Source organism: Rhincodon typus, unplaced genomic scaffold, assembly GCF_021869965.1.
Source record: "Rhincodon typus isolate 14 unplaced genomic scaffold, sRhiTyp1.1 hic_rhity00001550, whole genome shotgun sequence".
NCBI classification, from domain to species: Eukaryota; Metazoa; Chordata; class Chondrichthyes; order Orectolobiformes; family Rhincodontidae; genus Rhincodon; species Rhincodon typus.
Window position 1 is genome coordinate 1 of NW_025967188.1, and position 25,000 is coordinate 25,000.

General features: G+C 38.1%; 1 protein-coding gene across 1 annotated transcript; it reads left to right on the forward strand.

The window, feature by feature from the left end:
* Positions 1-1,522: 1,522 nt before the first annotated feature.
* azin1b (antizyme inhibitor 1b) lies at positions 1,523-24,994 on the forward strand (the record flags this gene model as incomplete). Its single annotated transcript, XM_048592614.1, has 9 exons — positions 1,523-1,730; positions 8,688-8,864; positions 9,021-9,193; positions 14,271-14,405; positions 21,878-21,959; positions 22,486-22,566; positions 23,086-23,251; positions 24,265-24,383; positions 24,791-24,994. Coding segments are annotated over exons 1-9 (1,245 nt in total), but the record flags the coding sequence as incomplete, so codon positions are not given.
* Between the last annotated feature and the right edge of the window lie 6 nt (positions 24,995-25,000).

Sequence of the window (25,000 nt, forward strand, 5' to 3'; positions counted from 1 at the left end):
TCAATGGAGGGATACAGATTGTGACTCAGTATATGGAGTCAAGGAGAATCATTAAAAGTTGACATGAATAGGACTGGCCGGAATCTGCCAAATGAAAGCTCCAGAGGGTTAATGTAGTGCACCATTTAGAAGCACAATAAATTAATCCAGTTTTGATGATAAAAACGTCCATTAGGGAGAGAAAAGTGAATAACTATTTTTCAAGTATCTTTGTAAAGATTAGTGCAGGAAAAGGAGATTTTTAGGATCATGTGATAAACATAGAAAATAGGAGCAGGAGTCAGCGATCTGGCCCTTTGAGCCTGCTTTGCCGTGCAATATGATCATGGCTGATCATCTCTTTAGTATCTTGTTCTGACTTTCATTCCATAGGTTTTGATCCCTTCAGATGTCGAATGAAACCTTCTTGGTTTACTAAAAACTGTGTCACATTCTCGGCCTCGGTTATATTTTTTTTCTGTTTTCCACATTGGTCTTTCTCATGGCCTGCTTGGAAAAGCTTTCCGTTTTGTCCTTGTTTTTTGATATTGTGGTACCACATCCATGAACAATTGATCTGAGATTATCCAAACTCAGTTTGGAAATTTTTAGTACTGTTGAAGTTGAAATGTATACCCATCATTTTGAGTTGGATTTAAATTTGTATTCGCCCATGTAATGTTACACCTGATTTTCCTTTCCCATTCCCAAGAAAATTAAAAAAAAAAACTTAGCACCTCCTTCAACAGTGAAGTAGAGAAGCAATCAGCAGAACAATGCTAATGGTCAGAACTGGTGGAGAAATTGGAAAGAAAAGCAATGTTGTCTTGGCTCGACGAGGAAACTATTGAGCTAACGAGAGGGGAGCACTCTTGAGACTAAGGTGGGGGGAGAAACCAAAACCAATTAATAACATGTTGGATTCCACAGAGAAGGGCAAATCAAAACCTAAATGTATTGAAGTCATTTATGTGTGAGAATTTGCCATAAACATTGAAGTAATGTTTAAAAAATACATCATAGGACAGTAAGTTTGCAGCACAAGTTACCCTGCTCTGTTATTCCCTTGTATCCAAAAAGATCAACTTGCAAATCAAAATCTTTTATTATCCTATCTCAATTCATTCAAGTTTAGCTTTCTTTTCTTTTGTATGAAAATGCATGAGATTGATTATTTATTCATATTTTGAAAATTTCCTCTACAATTTTGTCAAGGTCAATTTTTCTTCCTTGACACTTGGTCTAAAGATAATTCTTTCATTATTATTAAAAACATTACTAATATTTGCCAGAAGGTTAAGATGTGCAACTCTTTTTCCTGAACCTGAACTAACAGCTGAAAATTGTAGTTCTGTGAATGAACGTGATATTGCTAATGATGAGTGTTTTGTTTTAAATCAACTTGCAATGGGACAAAATATAGGAAATAAGTGATCCATATAAGACTTTAAAACCTTTGAAGGTTTTCTAGAAATTTGTTTAGGTGCCATCTTTTTTGGCGCGGCTACAAAATCTTTTTCTGATACAAGTACTGGTTTCTTTTGCAGTTTGTTGCATATTTTAAGAACCCCGATATTGAAGGCTCTGTAAGGACCTTCACTTGGTGTTTGGTTTAGGAGTGTTGGCTTGTGGATCACCGAAAGATGAAAGGATTTGTTGAACTAGAAGAGAGCTACCCCTTTGACCTTCTGGAAGAAAAAACTACCCTTAATGATGTTATTGATGACCGTATTCGTGAGCATACTGTTGAGGTAAGCATATTTTGTATATTGATGGTAAATTAATCTAATAGTTACGTGCCAATCAGGCAAGCTGAAAGACAAAGCCATTCATATTAAAATTAACATTGATTAACCTGCACAAAGCCTACCAGAGCACCATGCTAGAAAAATGATGGGAAGCCAATTGCAACTCTTATTAGAATGTTGCCAGGCAAATCCCAGTGATTACAAGGTCACTTCAGTAAGCTAAAATCAAGTTTATATGCCATTGCTTTTGCTATGAGTTTACATTCTATCTGTTGTACATGAATAATTGCATTCTCTGTAGCTGAAACCATAATCTAATCATACTATCCTTAGCGTAGCGTTCTAGACCCAACCATCTCCAGCTGTTTCATCAATGACCTTTCTTCCATCAAAGTGTCAGAAATAGCTGTGATTGCACCATGTTCAGTACCATTCGTGACGAATTGGGTATTGAAGTTCAAATGCAACAAGAGCTGATCGGTATCCGGGTTTGGGCTGACAAGTGGCAAGTAACATTCATGCCAAACAAATGCCAGGCTGTAACCATCTCCAATAAGAGGTGATCTAACCACTACCTGTTGACATTCAATGGTGTTACCATCACTGAGTTCTCTAGTATCAACATCCTTTGGCTTATTGTTGAGAAACTCAAGTGGACTCACCATATAAACACAGTGGCTACAAGAGCCCGTCAGAGGCAAGGAATACTGCAGCAGGTATTTCCTGACTCTCCAAAGCCTGTCCACCATCTTCAAGGCACAAGTCAGGAGTGATTGAATACTCCCCAATTGCCTGTATAGGTGCAGTTCCAACAATACTCAAGAGGCTTGACACCATTCAAGCCAAAGCAGCCTCCTTGATTGATACCATATCCACAAACATCCACTCCTTCTACAACTGACACTCCGTAGTAGCTGTGTGTACTGTCTACAAGATGCACTGCAGAAATTCACCAGAAATCCTTATATAGCACCTTTCAAACCCATGACTACTTCCAGCTAGAAGTACAGGTGACCAAATATACGGGAACGCCACCTGCAAGTTCCCCTCCAAGTCTGTCACTATCCTGTTTGGGAAATATATCACCGTTCCTTCACTATCGTGGGGTCAAAATCTGGGGATTCTTTTCCTAACAGCATTATGGGTCAACCAACAGCGTGTGGACTACCATTCAAGAAAGCAGCTCATCATCACCTTTTCAAAGGCAACTAGGGATGGGCAATAAATGCTGGCCAGCCAGCAATGCTCAGATACCACAAATGAATATTTTAAAAATTGGGTTTTCATTGTACTGTATCACATCCCAGGAATATGTCAAAGTATGTCATTTTGAAATCTGCAGTTAACTTGATCTATAGGCGGATTGGCATGGTTGCATACACTTCACAGGCTGAATGACAAGTGAATTTGTTTATGATAGTATTAGTTGAGGAAAGAACGTTAGCCTGTGAGAACTTCTTTTCAAATGATGCCACATGATCATTGGCAGACCGGCTGTTATGCGCTTGGTTTAATTTTTCATCCAAGTTCTAGAAACATTTTTAAGAGTAGTAGTGGGCAGTTCAGTCCCTTGACCAGACTCTACTATTTAATGTGATTACGGTTGATGATTTACTTAAATACCATTTTCTTGCGCTATCCTTTGATATTTTTAACATGTAGAAATCTATCAAACTCCGTCTGGGTTAGAGAAATACAAAGATTCAGCACCCTCCAAAGTGATGAAATTTCTTTTCATCAGTGTCCTATGTGACCCCTCACTCTGAGCCCATGCCTCCTTGTTCGAGACACTTTGTCAATCCCGGGAAGAATTGTGTATTTGAATGAGAGGAGCCCTATTCTGCTAAACTCGAGGGAATAAAAGCTCAGTCTTTTTAGCCTTTCCTTAATTTGGTGTACTCCCTATGGCAAAGATATACAGGTAAGTAACACAGTAGTCAATAAGAGCATGTCTATGGTGCAGGTTTTTTTAAGACTTCCAGAAGGCATTCAGTGACTGTTTCACATAAAACTGTTAGCTAAAAATAATGCTCGTGGAATCAAAGGCAAATTATTGACTTGGTAAATGACTGAGAAAGGATAAAATTAGTGTATTCAAATTGGAAGGATGTGATTAGTGAGTTTCCCAAAAGGATCTTAGCTGAAGTCTCGACTGGATTCTATTGATGACTTGGATACATCAGTAGAAAACTACATATCCAAGTCTGGTGATGATGGAGTCATCGTAACTAATGCAGGCTAGAGGATAAAGTTGCCAAGAGATGCTGATTAATAATTGAACAAAACGTTGATGTATTTCAAGACAAACAAGTGTGAAGTCCAAAAGGTAAATACTCGAATACTGAAAAAGTTGTTTTGACTATTTCCGTGATGAGCTTAGAATAGTGGAGGCCTTAAAATAGTTGTGGCTCCTTCTTTAGATGATTGATGGTAATCAGGTATAAAAGGAATTCAAAGGGGCTGTTGGAATGTTGACTTTTATAACTGGAGCACTGGAACATAAAGGGGACACACTTTTACTGTAACTGTACAAGTTTGTTCAGAGCACTGTGTACTGTTTTAAGCACCAGAAATTAAAATGGTTACACTTTGCTCAAAAGGGGCACAGATTCACCAGAATGTTTGCACCAGGGCTCTAAGGATTGAGAGGTGTAAGAAGCATTTACATATGGGAACTATGCATTTAATTCTGTTATTTACACACACGCAGACCTCAATCACCACCACCGCCTCCTAGTTTTACAGCATGTTTCTCATTTTTCATTGAGCTAATACCATCTTCAAAACTTGTACCAATCTTTGGGACAGAAGTTATTTATTCCAGGAATGAAGGACTTTAGCTATGCAAAGAAATTACAGAAGCTAGAATTATTCAGAACTGACTAAGTTGAAAGGACATGGAAATTATGGCGGCTTTGATAACAAATGGAAAATTGTTTCCACTTGTCCGTAGGGTAGAAGACAAATGTAAAGAAATTAGCAAAGGACCAAAGGGGAGATGAGATTTTTTTGTGATCTTCAAGACACTGCCTGAGGGTGGCATGAACAGTCCAAATAAAAATTTTCAAAACTGAATGGCCTCATCCTTCACTAAGCATTTGTTGTAACTTGTATTGGATCTTACTGGTTGATACAATGGAATGAAAAGCAAACTGATACATTGTGTGTACACAACTTAATTTGTCCACTTTATGCAATGGAACCGAACTGGTTCAGATTAGCATCAAGGATAAATCAGTGTTGCTATTAAACCAAAGAACGCTGGCATTTGCATGCATTTTCTAATTTCTTATACATGTAAGACTAGGGTAAGTCACACATTACTATTATTAGTTTTCCAAGATTAAACAAACCCTGCAAGTATCACAGGAGTTTTTAGCTTGAGTTGCACATTATAGCCTGTCTGCTAATGACTGGCATCTAACTCAGACATGAAAAACAAAATAAAATATATTAAATAGAAAGGAACTGTTTTGAGTGTATTCGGTTTCCATTTTTTCTCTCAATATGGTGATCTGAGAGCTAAACATTCTGCTACTACCGTTGTGGTGCTGGAGCGAGTACTTAATGATTTGTTTTTGTCAAGACCATGTTGATTCCATGCTGCAAACAACAATCATTCACTGTGTACTGAATAAGAACCTACAAGTGCAATCTTCCTGCTGCCTTAAACTAGGGGTTTGACAGTGAGGACAGCAGTTTTTAAAAAAGAAACAGGGAATTCATAGAATCCCTACGGTTCAGGTAGAGGCCCATCAAGTCTGCACTGATCCTTCGAAGAGCATTCCACCCAGACCCAGCCCTTCACCCTATCGTCATACCCCTGCATTTTACCATGTCTAATCCACCTAATGTGTACAACCTTTGGACTGTGGGAGAAAACTCACAGACACAGGGAGAATGTGGAATTTGCACACAGTTGTTCAAGGCGGAAATCGAATCCTGGTCTGTGGCTAACCCTGCCAACCACTGTGCTGCCCTTCAGTTGAGCAGAATGGAAAGCACATGAAAATTGGTGTAGCTGACTGCAAAGTTAGCCATTTTTGGGATGATAAACAAAGAATGAAAACATGCACTTGGTAGATAGAAACCTAAGGTGGGTATCTAGCAGTTTTAGGTATACAAGTCCCTGAAAGTGCGAATGTACGTAAATGGATAAACCTGTGAACAAAAAGGCAAAAGCCATTAAGTACCAAATGGGAAATATAATGTATTTGTACAGACATTGGTTAGGCCACAGTTATTTCACAATGTAAAATGTTGCATATCCCACTATACTGCAATATTGAAGTCAAAAGAGAGATCATAGCATAGATTTGCAATTATAATGCTGCTGAGTGAAAACTAATAATGACAAGCGATTCGAGTGGAGCGAAAACGCTGAGGAAATTTTGACTTTTAAAAACCATGTCAGGTTTTGATAGGGTGACGAACCAAGACTAATTAAACACTCAGGTTCAGAAGTCGATCATAAAGGGTTAGTAATCTAAAATGATCCATGAATAAAAGAAGTCAGAGGAAACATCATCACTCTAGCTTGGTGTGTGCTTTTGCTTCAGTGAGTAGGTGAGGCAGAAGCCATTATAGCTTTTACAGAGAAAATGAGAATATTTGAAACAAAGTAAGAGTCAAAGCTCTATGGATCCAATGGTATTACTTCTGGGTTACCTTTGCAAAAGCCAAGATGAACATGATAACCTCAATTGCATACTTCTGAGCTTCAGGGTTTGAGTGAAGATTTGTAGCTCAGGTGCTGGTTGTGGATATTGGTTGTTTGCTGAGCTGGGAGGTTTGATAGACTTTTCGTCCCCTTACGAGGTGATATCCTTCCTCAGTGCTGTGGAGCTTCCTGTGAAGCGCTGTTGTCCTGTGCCGGTTCAAATTTGTATGGTCTGATTTTTGCTGCTTCCGGTAGACACCTATCAAACCTCCCAGCTCAGCGAACACCAACATCTACAATTTCTGAGCTTTGTTTCTATAAATGGACATTTGGTGGTAATGAGAGGGGGAGGAGAAGATTCTGAATTCAGATTTGCGGAACTCCTCGGTTATTTTTAATCATTTTAGCCATTTTAATACTTACATTTGTGTTTTAAATTCCAAGAAATGTTAAAATCCTTTGCTGTTTCTGTAATAGAATCTTATGGTGAATTTATATTGCTAATATGCCTACTGGCAAATCTGAGAAGTCCACTTCTGGTGGTGTGGACACTCTACCATTTATATTGTTTTTACCATATCAGATAGTGGAATTAAAAGTCTTATGATAACCATGTCACCACTGTTTTGTTGTAAAAACCCAGCTGGTTCACTAATGTCCTTTAGTAATGTCAGTCTGCTGATCTTACCTGGTCTGGGCCTACATGCAACTCCAGGCCCACAGTAATGTGGTTGACTCTTAACTGCCCTCCAAGGCAACTGGAGGTGGACAATAAATGCTGGCCAAACCAACGATGTCCACAACCCATGAATCAACTTTTAAAAATGGTAATTTGTAGACTGGTTTTTTGAAGCATACTTTTAATGATTAGAATGTTACATTTTACCAACAAGAGATAAGACATTTCTAAATTCACATACAATTTACACAACTCATGCCCCTGTCCTAAAAACTGCACTTCCATAAAGAAATGCCATTTGTTACAGCAAATATTGTGACCCTTTGAGTTGTTTCAGTAAAGGTATTTTAATACAACTGTTGTAGAAACAGGCACAAAAATCCTATGTCTGAACAATATATTGAGTTGATTTAATTTATTTAGATTGTTCAGTTGTTTCAATTGTCTGAGAATATTATGTTAATTCAACTGGCTTCTAAAGATTTCCATTCACATTTTTAAATAGTTTAAAGGTACTGTTTATTTTCTGCCACACAAGTGGTAGCCTATAAAGGTCATTTGTATTTATTAGTCTAAATTGTAGCTGTTAGATTCATAACTTAACTTGTGAATTTGGACTTAACTGGTTGATTCGAGAATCAAATTGTTTGGTAATACCTTGTGCCCAAGCTGATCAGTTGAGAAAATTCATTTTGTTCCAGTTATTTATTCAGAGCTAGAAGCTTTCTGGCTATGTCCAGGTTGAGTTTTTAAACAGACATTACTTCTTTGATAGATTTGTTTACTTCCCTCTCTATCCCTGGATAGAAGAATAGACATTTGGACCCCAGTTCTTAATGCATTAATAATGAACAGAAGTTAGCACCAGAAAGCTGGCATTCCCCGTTTTCTGATTTGTGTGACTGAGTGTGACATTCTAAACCGGGATACAAGGTTGCTCCTTAACTACCTTCATTTTGGAAGTCTTGATATGTAAACCTACTCTTGCTTCTTGGTGGATATTAGGGAGCAAGGAGGATCACTTAACAGAATCCTATCTGTACCGGGTTGACGTTCATTGAACCATAGAAAGACCTACAGTAGAGAAGGAAGCCTTTCAGCCCGTTGAGTTCCTGCCAACTCTTGTTCAGAGCAATCCAGCTGGTACCAATCCCAAACTCTATGACCTTGCACTTCTTCTTTCTTTTCATGCCCTAATTTCCAAAGGATTGCTTGGTGCACTGAATTGACCAGCTGAAACCAGCCAGCTCAGCAAATTAGAAATCTGACCTATTTGGGAACTTGGCAAAATACTGTGAATGCTGGCAATTTGAGAGAAACCGAATGCTAGAGAAACTCAGCAGATCTGGCAGTATCTGTGGAGAGACAAACAGTTAATGTTTCCAGTCCGATATGACTTTAGAGCAGTCTGCCAGACCTCGTGTTTCTCCAGCATTCTGTTTGTTTCTATCTGCGATCTTCCTGATAAACTACAATCAATAATCAGTTGAGCCATTAGTATTTTATTTCTGCAATCTCTAACAACCACGAAGAGTAATATTTCAGGTAACAAGCCAGATTACCATACAGTTCTTTCTAATATTTATTAGTAACTGATGCTTTTCTAATTCCTCAATTGTAGCAAACTGAAAGGAATGCCTTCTTTGTTGCTGATCTTGGGAATGTTGTAAAGAAGAATATTCGATGGAAGAATGTGATGACACATGTGAAACCATTTTACACGGTTAAGTGTAACAGCAGTCACTCTGTAATTGAAGTTTTGGCAGCTCTTGGAACTGGTTTTGCTTGTGCAAACAAGGTGACAATTACTATAATTTGTGTTTATGTTGCATTAATTTTAGAGAAATTTGCATTTCATAGTCCAGTAATGCTCTTCATATAACTTTAGCTAAAAATTTAGAGAATTGAAGGATAGAAGTTCATATGCCTGAATACCTAATTTATTTCCTCACAGAATGAAATAACTCTAGTGCAACGCTTGGGAGTAACACCTGAAAATATTATCTACACAAACCCATGCAAACAAGTTTCCCAGATTAAGTATGCAGCTAAAAAAGGAATAAATGTCATGAGCTGTGATAACAATGCTGAACTTCTGAAAATTGCACGTAACCATCGCAGTGCCAAGTAAGTGTATAAACTTAACAGAAATAAGTAGTATAGATTGTTTAACAAGTAACTGGAATATTTGTCCATTGTGATGCTGTGATTAGACAGTATATTTTATTGTACAATTCAAAAATAGATTGGATCATTCTCTGTGCATGTTATCAATTTGGTAACTAAAATCTGGGTCATAAATTTTAAATCATGGGTTGCATTTCTATATGGGTATGAATGGATTTGGCTGTTGAGGTGGTGTCATTTGAAGAGTCTCTTTTTCTCACTGAGAATTATGATTCAAAGCATAAAGACAAACTCTACCAATGTTTATTGTAAAACAAAAACTGGACCTTCTCCACAATTTTGTAAATGATTTCTATTTCTTTGTCAGTGTTGTGCAGAAATGGATATTAAGCTCTTTTGTCTAAAGTAAATGCCTCGAAACCTTGTTTCCCTTTCTAAAGTTAAAATAGATGAATTGAAGTGCTTCCTGGATGACCAGAGCATAACTATTCTATAATATTGGTAAATTGAAACCTAATCTTAGCTTGTGCTTCAAATTTTTAAAACCTAAACCTCAAAGGAGACTGAACTGAAGGAGTTATAAATTACTGTAGTTTTTAAAGAGTAGCCTCTATGATTAAATATTTACACTTCGCATAAATACAAATTTTATTAGGTAAGGTGACTGGTCATTTAATATTTTTGAAAAACCAGAAGAGTGAACCCGATATCACACTGCAATTGGTTTTGAATAGAAATGTAACTACCTTAATATCCTATATAAAGAATTGGCAAGCTTCCATGGTTATTAGTCAGTAGTAAAAAATAATCATGGTGTTTAGTGCCTGACTCTAAGGAAAACCTGAACCATCTAATGCAGTACAGAAACAAAATACCTGAGATGCTGAAAATCTGAAATTAGAATAGATAGTGCTTGAAACATTCAGTATCAATAGGAAGTAGAACAGTTAACCTTTTTAGTCAATAGCCATTTAAGTTCTGGGAAAACTTAGACAGGTTTTGAGCAGTATCGGGATGGCAGGGGATAGACCATGCAGCCTTAAGGTTGCTCTGCCATTCCATATGATTCTGATTGATCTTTGGCTCCACTTTCTTGCTCATTCCTCACGTCCATTGTTTCCCGAAGAGCCCCAAAATCTGTCTGTTTCAGCCTTAAGTACATTCAAGAATGGACATTCTCAACCTCAGAAGTTCAGAATTTCAGATAAATCTTGAGTGAAGATATTTCTCCTCTTCTCAGTCATAAATGAACTTACTTTCCCTTATTTTGAAACTGCCCACAAATTCTGGATTACCTAGCCAGAGAACCAACCTCTGTGTTTACCTTGTCAAGCACCTTCAGAAATTAGCATTTCAATGAGCTCACCTTTCATTCTTCTAAACTTCAGGAAATGTAGACTCAATGTACACAACCATGTGGAATGAACCCCTCATGCCAGGAACTAATCTGGTAAACCTTCTCTCTACTCCTTCCAGTGCAAGTGTGGCCTTCTTTAAATCTAAAGACCATAATGTGCACAGTTTTCCATGTATTGTTTTACCAAAGCAATGCATAATTTTTGCTAGAATTCTTTATTTTTATTGTCTTCTCACCTTGCAATGAAGGCCATTTGCCTTCTTTCTAACTCCACATTCTGAGGCTAGTGTAACATTTGAGCTTCGTGTAGGATGATAATGGGTAATATATTTATGCAATAAACAACCTAACCATTTTTTCCTTGTTTAATTATCTGTGGTATATCTTCCTATACACTTTCCCTTTGTAACCCAATACTATATACTATGATCTTGCATTCCATTAACTTTGCCTACATTCCTGTCTGAATATGATTTCACCTCCTTAAAAAACTGAGCTGATGTAAACATAATTGGACCAGTACCACAATAGGAATTAATCAGTGAGTTGAAGATAAAGTCCTTAATTTGGAATATGAACATGATGCTATGGAATAGGCAGTGGAGACATTGATGTTTCTGCATACTCCTGGAAGGTTTAGTACCGTGGCGGATATCAAAATTAGAACTGTTTGTTGCATGAATAGGTTCGCAAAGCAATGTTTGTGTCAACAATCCTAATGTCTTAACTGTTCTATAGGGACATTTACACACTTTAGGTATTAAAGGAACTGCGTATAATAATGACTTGTATACAAGAAGTTTTGTTATCCAGCTATTGAAACGGAAAAGTATAGAATGTTCATCCCACAAAACACTACAGTGATTTTCTCAATTAGGACAAAGTCACCTTTTGAATCTCAGACTGAGCAGCATAGTGTTGCTGTTTATCACTTCTTGATAGTATAATTTTTAATTGAATCGATACAATTGCTTGGGTGTCAGTAAGTAGCTGTTATCGCTGTATTGTAGAGTCTAGATTCCATGGTTGTGATTACACACTTGGAAAGGCTGATCATTGTGTTCTGTTTTTGAATATAAACTGTCCATTACAAAAATAATCCAAATGGGGAAAATCTCAAGCATTTGATTTCTGAGCCATAATTTGCAAAAATAAAATTAATGATCACAAAAACCAGCATATTGAGAAGAGATTGTTTGTTTGCAATTTTTTGTTACTGGTGGGTTATCAATCATAACATGGAATGTAGTTTAATTGAAAGAATTAGAACTATTATGTAAACAGCACACCTTTTAAAATACTAGGTTTTTACCATTGGTGTCATTTTGTGCAGAATTGGTCTAAATATTATTAATATTCTTCTGAACTTAATTCACCTTTTCCTGTAAATTCATACTTTTAAGGACAAAAGTACTGAGACGGTGTCAATTTAAAAGAGCTGTATTAAAAGAAGAAATACCCAGACAGTGTTCATTTTAATACCATTTGGAAATACTGTCTGCTCTGACATTCCAGATTATTTAATTAAAATGATTTTTTTAAACTGTTGTTTTAAAATCTTTATCAGCAGTTATTGTTCTCTGCCTTTTATTGCCATTAGACTCGTATCTTGTCAAGGATTGGTAGAAGTGACAAAAGTGCTATGATCTGCTCAAGGACTTGGAAGTGTTATTACATGACAACCAATAGGAAAAGTTAAGATTATATTACAAGTGAATGTAAAACTGCCAAGGAAATAACTCAGGATAAAGTTTCAGTAAGACAGTGAGCAAGGATTGCCTTCAGACACAGTACTCGTGCAACGGAATAGAATTCACTTAAAATGCCATGTTAGCTATAGATACCCATAAATCTTTAATACGATCATTTTCACAGAATGAAGTGTTCATCCCAAGCGCATACAAATATTATATGTGAATCAGTACGAAGGAAGATAAAATCTGGACCAAAAATTGGATTGTACACTGCCTGTTTCTTGGACAGAAAACAGTACCAAATATTCAGATTGTGCTGGGGAAGTGTCATTCACCAAATCAGTTGGAGCATCCAGACTTGTGCAGGGTACCTGCTTGAGCAGTGAATGTTCATTCCATGTCAACTTCAGAAACTGAGAAATGCTGGAAATCGGAAATGTAAACCAAAAGTGCTGGAGAAGCTTAGCAGGTCCGGCAGTGCGGCACAGTCGTTAGTGCTGCTGTCTTTCAACTCCAGGGACCTGGGTTCAGTTCTAAAATTCTAACTTTGAACGACACTGTGTGGAGTTTGTACATTCTCCTTGTGTCTGCCTGGGTTTTGCTGGGTGCTCCAGCTTCCTCCCACAGTCCGAAGAATGTGCAGGCAAGGTAGATTAGCATAATAATTGGATTAGCCATGATAAATCCTTTCTATAGGATCATGGAGCATCAGATTTGATGTTTTGAGTCCAATTTGTCTCTTCTTTGGAACAAAGCCTTTCACTTCTGGAGAAGAGTTACAATTGGACTCAATGTTAATTCTGTACCTTTCTCCACAGACTGCCAGACCTGCTGAGTTTTTCCAGCACTTTCCAACCTTAAAGGAATCTCTAGTCTGTCATCAAAAAAGCAAAGGTAAGCAAAAAACTTTATGCCACTTGAATAATGGACCCTGGGAAGCAGGAGTCAAATTTTCTAGTTTTATTGAAATATTTTGATTGGAAAGTGTTTTTCTATTTGAAGTTAATTATATTAGTGGTGCTGAGTCTGCCTTGTGATACCCAGAACTGACTGCAGTGTAAAGTTATGCAGTTTCGCTGAATGTCCTTGATACTTCTTAGTAAAACTATTTGTAACTGTGGCCTGCTCATAGCTGATAAATGTTTCAGAATTGGATAGTGAGTTGCTAGGTAATGCTGAAAACTTAATGTGCATTGTAATACTGTTTTTAAAAAGAAAATTATACTCCAAAACCAACAAAAGCAATCTTGGGTGAGAAGTGATTTTGCAAACTTTCTGTTAAAGTAACATTTTTGCTAAGATCTATTATTTAGCTATTAAAATGTTAGATCAGAAAACTACTTGCTTTCCTCCCTTCAAGGCATAGCTTGTGCTGAAATACATTCCAAGGTACCAGAAAGCAATCGGCACCCATTCTAAATGTTGAGCCCGTACAATATCCATTGATATGCTGTTTTGTTATCGGGAAACCTGGAAGCTTCAGTCATGTCCATAATAGGTATTCATAAAATCTTACCTTCCAAAAGGCATGTAGATGGTTGTTGGGTATGGGACACCTGGTAAAACTTTAAGACTCTACTGACCTGTTGCCATACCACTTCAGCCGATGAGCAGGAGCAGTAGAAATGATTAGGTCAGTATATGTTTCATTATTAACAAAGTAATTTATCTTAACCAGCAGCAGTTATACTCTGTGCATTTTTCTAATTGAAACAGTTGTTTTTAAGTGTTCAATGCTCTTAAATGGACTTTTGTTACAGCACCTAGTCAACTCTTTTGATGAAACAATTGAGTCTTGACTTGCTGCATTTTTTCTCCCCTCATGTCCTTTGCAACATATGTAGCTACACATCTAGGCCCTAATCACCAGTTTTCTCTCCTGTGCAGGATTTGTTTCTATTTAGGTTCATGTTCCGAGCTTGGAAGTGGGAGCCCCTGCCAGCATAATCTTCATGCTACTGACAGTCTTCAAGCTGCACATATGATGATGTAAACCAACTGTGCCCCAATCATCTTCCTCTTTTAGGCTCTTGGTAGACATTGCAATTGCTGATTCATGTGAAGAAAATGAGATGAGTCTGAAGTTTGGAGCTACTTTGAAGGACTGTAGACATCTGTTGGAATCTGCAAAAGAACTAGGGGTTCAGGTGGTTGGTGTCAGGTGAGCAGTACCAAATTTTTATTTCAATAATATGAAACATGAGTGGAATATTATGAAACTAAGTAATATATTAATGTTTCCTGAGTGAAAGATATATATTAAACTTTTACTATTAAAATTTGGCACAGACATGTACTTTTATGATCTGTATAACTTGCTCAATGGTTTATTATTTAGCTGGTGTTAAATTTCTGGTGTTTCTTCTGTTGCATACCTGTAATTCAGCATCTTTGGGGTAGTTAAATCTGAGAAACTGGATCAGCAATGTATTGGAGAAAGGGAATACAAATAGTGACTTTTGAACAGTTATACGGTTCCCTATCTGATTTCTATTTTCCATGAATCTCTGGTCCTGGGAAACTGGGAACGGTTGCTCTCTCAGTTGATATATTTTTTTTCAGGCCAGGAGCATGAAAAGGCTGAAGCTTCTGAGTATATCAGCTTCCTGGAACTGGGTGATTGTATTTGCAGGCACTTCTCTATAGAACATAAAACAGTACAGCACACTACAGGCCCTTTGGCCCACGATGTTGTGGCGAACTTTTACCCTAAACCTAAGGTCTATCTAACCTCCACCCCTACCTTATACTATCATCCATATGCCTATCTAATAGCCGCTTAAATGCCCCTAATGAGGCCGACTCCACTACCCTCTCCGGCAATGCATTCCATGCCCCGACCACTCTGAGTAAAGAACCTACGTCTGACGTCTCCCCTATATTTACCTCCACTCACTTTAAAACTATGTCCCCTCATAATAGCTACCTCCACCCTAGGAAAAAGTCTCTGGCTGTCCACTCTATCTATACCTCTGATCATTTTGTACACCTCTATCAAGTCACCTCTCATCCTTCGTCGTTCTAAAGAGAAAAGCCCTAGCGCTCTCAACCTTACCTCATAAGACCTTCCCTCCATTCCAGGCAACATCCTGGTAGATCTCCTCTGCACCTTTTCCAACGCTTCCACATCTTTCCCATAATGAGGCGACCAGAACTGGACACAATACTCCAGATGTGGCCGAATCAGGCTTTTGTACAGCTGGAGTATAACTTCACGGCTCTTGAACTCAATCCCTCTATTACTGAAAGTTAACACACCATACGCCTTCTTAACAACTCTATCCACCTGGGTGGCAGCTTTCAGGGAACTGTGGACATGAACCCCAAGATCCCTCTGCTCCTCCACACTGCCAAAAATCTTTCTGTTAACCCTGTATTCTGCTTTTAAATTTGTCCTTCCAAAATGAATCATCTCTCTCTTTTCAGGGTTAAACTCCATCTGCCACTTCTCAGCCCAGCTCTGCATCCTATGAATGTCCCTTTGTAACCTAGAACAGCCCTCTGCACTATCCACAGCTCAACCCACCTTCGTATTGTCCGCGAACTTACTAATTCACCCTTCCATTCCTACATCCAAATCGTTTACAAAAATCTCAAATAGAAGAGGACCCAGAACAGATCCTTGTGTTACACCACTCATAACTGAGCACCATGTTGAATATTTTCCATCCACTACCACCCTTTGTCTTCGAAGGGTCAGTCAATTCTGAATCCAATCTGCCACATTTCCCCCTATCCCATGCCTCCTGACTTTCTGCATGAGCCTACCATGGGGAACCTTATCAAACGCCTTACTTAAATCCATGTATATCACATCCACTGCTCTACCTTCATCCACGTGTTTGGTCACGTCTTCAAAGAATTCAATAAGGTTTGTGAGGCATGATCTATGTCACAAATCCATGCTGACTATCACGAATCAAACTGTGCCTTTCCAAGTGATCATAAATCCTATCTCTCAGAACCCTTTCCAATAATTTGCCCATCGCTGACGTAAGACTAACTGGCCTGTAATTTCCGGGGTTATCCCTATTCCCTTTTTTTGAACAAGGGAATGACGATTGCGCCTCTCCAATCTTCCGGCACTATACCTGTGGACAGTGAGGATGAAAAGATCATCGCCAAAGGCCCTGCGATCTCTTCCCTCGCTTCCTGTAGAATCCTTGGATAAATCCCATCAGGCCCGGGGGACATATGTATCTTCAAGTTCCTCAAAATTCCTAGTACATCTTCCTTACTAACATCGACCTCCTCTAGCCTACCAGCCTGTTTCACACTGTTCTCCTCTACAACTAGGTCCCTCTCAGTTGTGAATACTGAAGAAAAGTATTCATTAAGGACCCCTCCTATCTCTTTAGGCTCCGTGCACAAATTCCCTTTACAATCCTTATCGGCCCTACCCTTTCTCTGGTCATTCTCTTATTCCTCACGTACGTTGTTGAGTGAACTTTGTGTTGAAGCACTTTTGCTTTGTTTATGCCATTTTCAATATTGATATTCACTCTATGTAAGAAATATTTTTGTGTAAAGAGCAATACATTATTGTCCACCAACTCCAGTTTCTTGCTTAAGAGATTGGATAACCCTGCTCTTTAAAACAAAAGCTTGATTGTGTGACAATGACTTCACTCAAAAGTAATGCAGCTTGAGACTGGAAAAAATACAAAGTGGAAGCCAAATAATTGCGCACAGGAATGAAAATGTGGTGGTCTCCTTGGTCGATTCACTAACCCCTTCGTATCTGGTTTGAGAATGCCATTGGTAGAAAATGAACATGTATTTTTGATTTGGTATGTGACCACGTTTTGGCAAAATAGAAGATAAACTAAAATGACATTGCAACCCAAGTGTGGAGGAAGCATAGACACTACATAACCATACGAGTATTTAGAATGCATAGTTTTGCTTCCTTATGGTCATAGAAAACATGTAGTTTAAACTTATTTTCCTTGCGCAGGCAATTGCAAAAATGCAACACTATATATTTCTGTAAACTAACTTTCTGGGGCTTATATCATCTGATTTACTTCACTCATAGTAAATTGTTGGTCTTTGGCTTGCGTGTAAAGTGAAGTACGTTTAACTTGTTTTTCCAGATGATGATTTTGGGGTGGATGAGGGAGGGGGAGCATATTGGGCTAGTCAGTAGTGATTTCTTGAAAGACCAAAATATGTTGTTTCCAGAAGTAAAGTAAGTGCAGGAGTATCCGTAATTCTGTAGCCCAGAGAATTGCAAATATGTACGGTCCTTTGAAGAACTTTCTCAGTCTTAAATGATTGTCTCCTTGTTCTGAGACTGTGCCCTCATGATTCGGATTCCTCAGCCACCAGAAACAATGTCACAATTATCTACCTTGTCAAGTCCCTTCATAATCTTGAATGTTTCAATGGGATCATCTTAATTCTTTTAAACTCCAAAAAAAATTGGTCCAATTTAACCCATCCTCTCATTATAACCAGTGCTGTCAACCCAAGGACCAACCTGGTGAACCTTCACTCCACTGCCTCCAATGCAAGTATGTCCTTGCTTAAGTATGGATACCAAAACTGTACATAGCAATCCAGCTTTGGGCAGTCCAAAGCTCTGCAATTTTTGCAAGGCATTTTTATTCCTTTACTCCAAAACCGTTACAATAAAGACCAACATACCATTTGCCTTCCTATGTGCCTGCATGCTGATTATTTCTCCTTTTTTTTGAGCATATCCAAGTGTCTCTGAACATCAACAGTTAGATGTTTCATACCTTTCAGAAAATGTCCTACTTCTCAGTTTCTGTACCAAGATGAAGAACTTCACACACCCCCCACATTATACTTTCCCATCTTATTGTCTAGTCACTTAACCTGTGTTTCTCTTTGCACCCTTCCTTTCCTTCCTTCCTTACAGCATACATTTCATCCAGCTTTGTAATGTCTGCAAACTTGTACGTTACTCTTTGTCTTTCGTTCAAGTTGTTAATATTGAAGCCGCAGCATTCCACTATCAGCCTGCAAACATGAGCATACCCTACTTATACCAATTCCTTGCTTCCTGTCCATTAGATTTGTCATTCAATGAGATCACAGATAATCTGATGATCCTCAACTCCCCTTTTTTCCCCAATTACCCTCAATTTCCTTATTGATTAAATATCTGTCTAAGCTTTGAATATACTTAAATACTCTGCCTTAACAGCCCTCTGCAGTGAAGAATGTCACAGATTCACTACCATCTCAGTGAAAACATCCTCTTATGGAAATCTAGCTTAGAAACACAAACATGTCTCTGTATGTTGTTTAATGCTGAATGCCATTTTCTATGCATTCAATCGCTTCCAAAATATGTTTTAAAGTGGGAACAAAGTTTATGTTACTAGGCATGAAGAGGGAAATGACATAATTAAATGGATATTCAAAGCCTGTAGAATTGCTTGGTTTTGTTTGCTTAGTGCACAAAAGCTTTAAAACTGAAAATGGTCAAACAGTTGTAGAAAATCTAAACTTGCAGTTCATGAACTCTCAAATTAGGGGCCCCATAAAAACATCTACAAATCCGTATTAATAACTTGAGGCAGGTTATTGTTGCTTCCATATTATCACACCCATATTAAAATTGTAAGCCAGAAAGGTTTGAAATAGATTCTAGAGGATTAGTTTTATAATATTTGCTTTGGGTGTGGGGGATGGCAAGGTCCATGGTTTGTGTTAGCACCAGTTTTCTCTCTGTTCCCTCAGCAACTCAAAAGTCCTTGCACAGGTTATGAACAAATCAGTCTCTAAGTGCTTACATGGCGATGTAAAAATAAAAATAAAGGGGCTGCACAACTAAAATTGCCTTTGCCCTCAAACAAAAAATATAGGGTATTTTGGTCCACACTGATGTCATTTTTATATCAGTAACTTGTATTCCAGGTCTCTGGTACCTTTTTTAATCTAATCATTATTAGCACTGACAACTAGTGTGTCTACACTATTCACCTACTTAGTGGACGCACTTGCTACAAATATTAAACATTGTGAGCTGGCACATGGTTCTAATCTTGTATTTTCTTCCCCCCTCAGGTTACTGACCCACTCATTAATGGGAACAGTTATTCCTTATTTACTTTTAAAACCTGTTATAGTAGAGGTTTTGAAAATTACACAGACATTAAAAGCAGAAATCGGTCATTCAACCCTTTAAGCTTGCTCTCCCATTCAGTACGATCATAACTAATCTGTTTGATTTGAATTTGACTTCAACAGTTTTAGGGCTTGAGGCACCTTCTCCATGGCTTTCTCCCAACCCCCATGCACCAGGCCTTGTCATCACATGGGCTACTACCATACACAACCCATTGCCAGCTACTAACAGACCCCATTAACACCCATTCATTCCCCCAGACTGACTTCTAACCACTCCTTTGTCTGCCCAACTGTTTCTCTCTCTCTTTGGGCTTTATCTTCACCTATCATTTACTCTTCCCATATCTCACCCACCATCTTCTGCGTAAATACCAACCTTTTCCTAGCTACCATCAGTTCTGAAGAAGGGTCCACAAGACCTAGGAGCAGAAATTACTCATTCAGCCCGTAGAGTCTGCTCCACCATTCAATCATGGCTGATAAGTTTCTTAGCCCCATTCTCCCACTTTCTCCCTGTAACCCTTGATCCCTTTGACAACCAAGAACCTATTCATCTCTGTCTTAAATATACTCATTGATCTGGCCTCCACAGCCTTCTGTGGCAGTGAAATCCAGATTCACCACTCTCTGGCTGAAGAAGTTTCTCCTCACCTCCGATTTAAAAGGTTTTCCCTTTATTTTAAGGCTGTGCCCTCGGGTGCTAGTCTCTCCTGCCAGTGGAAACATCTTCCCAACATCCACTCTGTCCAGGCCATTCAGTATTCTGTAAGTTTCAATTAGATCCCCCCTCAGCCTTCTAAACTCCTTTGAGTATAGACCCAGAGTTCACAAATGTTCCTCTTACATTAAACTTTTCAGTCCTGGGATCATTCTCGTGAACCTCCTCTGAACCTGTTCCAGGGCCAGTACATCTTTCCTGAGATATGGAGCCCAAAATTGCACTCAATACTCCACATGTGGCCTGACCAGAATCTTTTAAAGCCCCAGTAGTACATCCCTGCTTTTATATTCAAGTCCTCTCAAAATAAATGCCAACATTGCATTTGCCTTCCTGACTACGGACTCAACCTGCAAGTTTACCTTGAGAATCCTAGACTAGGACTTCCAAGTCTCTTTGCACTTCAGACTTCTGAATTTTCTCCCCATTTAGAAAATAGTCCGTACCTCTCCTCTTCCCAAAGTGCATGACCTCACACTTTCCCACGATTTACTCCATCTGCCACTTCCTAACCTGCCCAAATCCTTCTGCAGCCTCCCCACCTCCTCAATACTACCTGTCCCTCTACCTATTTTGTATCGTCTGCAAACTTAGCCAGAATTCCCTCAGTTCCTTCATCTCGATCATTAATGTATAAAGTGAAAAGTAGTGGTCCCAATGCTGACCTTTGCGGAACACCACTTGTCACCGGCTGCCCTCACTCTCTGCTTTCTGCCAGAGAGCCAATCTCCTATCCATGCTAGTACCTTGCTCTAATACCATGGGCCTTATCTTACTCAGCGGCATCTTATAAAAGGCCTTCTTGAAGTCCAGGTAAATAATATCTGTTGGCTTTCCTTGGTCTAACCTGCTCATTATTTCCTGAAAGAATTCTAACAGATTTGTCAGGCATGACCTCTCCTGATGAAGCCATGCTGACTTTGCCCTATTTTACCATGCACTTCCAAGTATTCAGAAATTTCATCTTCACAATGAACTGTAAAACGTTAACTCTGCTTTCTCTCCATAGATGCTGCGAGACCTGAATTTTTCCGGAAATTTCTGTTGATAACCTTTGATTTTGTTGCGTACTAAAAATCTATCTGCTTTGTCTTCACATACTTGATGCCACCTGCAACACCACCTGAGGCAGAAAATGCCAAATGCACACAAACCCTCAGAGGGGAAAACAGTTCCTCATCAGTGCCATGAAGGGCAACCCCTCATTTTTAAACAGTGCCCTCCCTGTTCTGGTCTCGCCCACAAGGAAATATCCTGTCATGTCCTCCTTGTTAAGGCTTTTTAAGACCTTATATACTTCAATCATGTCACACCTCAGTTCTTTCAATTCCAGTGGATGCGCACACAGCCTGTCCTCCCCTTCGTTATAAGATTAATGAAGTAATTCTGGGTATCAATCTAGTGAATATGTCCCTCTAACTCATCCTGCTCTGAATAATTCCAGCTTCTCTATGGCAATATGACTTAGAAGCATGTAAACAACATGTAATTTTTCTGGTTGTTTTGGAGTCTGTATCTGCAGTTTGCCAATCAAATTAGGTGATTTTATAATTCTATTTTAAAAATGGAACCAAATCACTTTTATTCGAGGTAAGTATGTTAGTATTTAACCTCATAGAAAGTTTAGCAACATGTAAGCTGACAATGGAATGAGAAAACAATGAGTTGTATTTCTGTATTTGCATAATACAAGAAGCAGATATAAATATAAGTAAGCTTAAAAGCAGGTTTGCAAATGTTTATGGACTACTAAATTATTACTGGGTGATCTCATAGTCATAATCATATATTATTTTGTGTACCGTTGCCAGGTTTCATGTTCCAAGCTCAAAAGGCAATACAGAAGCATATTTACATGCTTTGGCTGATGCTCGATGTGTCTTTGATATGGCTGTAAGTACCTTAAAAATTTCACGAACTTGCTGAGAATAACTCATAACACGAAGTTAGAATGTGTGTTGCATCACAATATTGAATTTATTCAGTAGAGGGTGCTGCTCTCAAATTGATTTGGTTGGTTTACTGAGTTTTGCTAATGTAAATTGCACATTAATGGATCCTCTCTGATATCAAAGCATCTGTCAAATTATATTGACTGTATTAAACTCAATATTGTAGGAATATAACACAGGTCTTGTAACATATCCAGATCCCATCCTTTGCAACTGAGCATCCGTTTTGAAAACTTTCTCTCCTGTTTATCATCCCAACCTGAATCAAATCAATTAACGATCCTTCCAAGCAACCTGAGTTAAAACATGACGTCCAGTTTCTGCTGTGTTAAAAGATTTGTTCAACTGTTTTCTGTGTTTAATTTGATGGTGACACGTGTTTATTTTTCAGGAAGTGCAGCTTACATAGCAAAGTAAACACAAAGCAAAATTAAGTAAACTCTCTGATTTCTACTCTTCTGTTTCAGGCAGAGTTTGGCTTCAACATGAATATCCTTGACATTGGAGGTGGTTTTTCTGGAACAGATGGAGAATTAGAGCTAGAAAAGGTATGAAAAAGCTTCATTGTAATCACTACTGAGTGTAAAAATAAAATATTCAAGATGCTATATCAAAGAATAATAAAGCAATGTGTAATTCCCTGATACTGTTGTGGATCTTGAGTTTCCCTATACTTGACTGCAATAAGTGCTGAACACAGGAGCATCCAACCAGAAATCTTGCATATTTGCCAATGCCTGGTTGCAGAAATGCATCAGCAAAGATCTGAACAGGTTATTCCAACTACATGTCTTTTCAAAAATATTCATCAGAAGTTTGAATTTTTCTTTTCACAAGGTGTTTGTAAAACAAACTTTTTGAAAAAAGGATTTGACCATTTTGATTTGCTGCTTGATATATTTAAATTAAGTTGTTTTCACTACAGGCAGACGTGTATCTTTTTCTTAAATTAAGCCACCTATTTCAAGTGTGTTTCTATTTCATGGGTTTAATAGCTGTTACTTATGTATAATTCAAATGTATGAATACAGTTTGTATTTTAGTAACAAGTTTGTCTCCCATTCTAGGTTTGTGACGCAATTAATCCACTCCTTGATATTTACTTTCCTTCTGAAAGTGGCATTAAAATCATTGCTGAACCTGGTAGCTACTATGTGAATTCTGCATTCACTCTAGCAGTTAATATTGTAGCCAAGAAAGCTGTTGCAAGAGATTCACAGGATCAGACTGGAGGTAATTCCAAGCATTCTCATTTGAGTTACATTTAACACAATAGTATGCTGTTGATACTCATAAAGCATTCATATAATAGCCCTTCGTAGGATACTTGAATTGATTGTTCAACCGTTGTTTCCAAGGCTAATTTTTAGGATTTCATTATAGCTTAAATACCTCAGCTCTTTGGCATCAAAAAAAAATGTTTTTTTCCCCACTTGAAATGTCCCTGATCACAAAGTATTTTCTACATTAGATGTAATGTGGACAGTACTTTGTATTTTGGCCTAGTGATGTAGTTTTATTAATTACCGTGCCCTAAAGGAATAATCCTAATCGCTATCAATTAAATTCCAATCATCGTCTTGCACACCCCCGAAATTTGCATTGTACTTTCCCTGAGTGAGTGTCATGTTGTAGGTTTGCATTTATACCATGGATTTTTGACTCGCTTAGAAGAAGATTGGCTAATAAAAACTTTCAATGACAAACTGAGTTAGGGGAAGCCCATTTGTTAATTTAGTCCATCTTCATCTAGCAACCTAGAATTCCTTCCATAGCAGTGTCCAGTCTGCTCAAATGGATTGGAGTACCTTAATCAGAATACAATCCCACATGGTAATTACCATGGATGTTTCTTTGCCTTATTCCACAATTCCACAATTTCCCTATTAGCAGTTTGTATCTAATGCCCTCTTGCCTTTAAACATTTCTGGTTTAAATTGAAATACTGCTCGGGATTAACTTTGCTTTTATTCCATGCAAAATCTTGCATATCTCTGAAGTTTCTGGTATATCTTAAGGCTGGTGAGGTTTTTCTAAACTTTCCTCTAAAACTCCTCTTCCATAGAATGCTTCAGTTGTTTGACAGAATATGAGATCAGACTGAACTGATTTGACTTTTATCAGAAGTGCAGCGTACAAATCCACTGAGGATAGAGTTCAGCAAGGCCATTTTTTTAATAATTATATGAAGCAACAATGGCCAAGAACCAAATTCTGAAAAGTAATTGTTTCCTTATCCCTTGCAGTGGTTGTCTCCTCGATGAATGATGAACCATTCTTCATATATTACATAAGTGATGGTGTTTATGGCTCTTTTGCAAACAGCTTGTTTGGCACTGTGAATGCTATTCCAATTCTTCACAAGGTGAGATTATTATATGGCAGATGTTAGGAACAGGAATTATGTTGTAATTTCAAATCTCAAATTAAAATCAAACCAAGAATTTGATAGATGCATGTAAGCATTTACACCAACTAAGTATGATTTTGGATTGTCAACTTAACAAAGTCAAAACTGATGATTAGTGCACTTGTTACAATGAGCATATCTTTCAAAATTGTTGTATTTCTTGGTCAAGGTATGCTGTTTTTGGAAGTGAAACTAACACAACCTGCCATCTCAATTTTTCTTAAGCCAAAAATGTTTTTTTGTTTGCAGATTACTGTCTGCTTGAAACCTTAGACCGTCATTGAAGTTCTATAGTGCCGTTCCCTGTGAAACTCTGATGGTCCAATGCAACTGACAAATCATTTTCCTTTCTTTCACTATAGAAGCCTAATTCAGGAGAGCCTGTGTTTGCCAGCAGCCTGTGGGGACCATCTTGTGATGGGCTTGATCAAGTTGTGGAACACTGTCTCCTACCTGAACTAAGTGTTGGTGATTGGGTCATCTTTGAAAACATGGGAGCATACACATTGGAGCAATCTGCTTTCAGTGAGTTCCAGAGGCTGCCCGTTTATTGTGTGATGTCAATCAGTGAT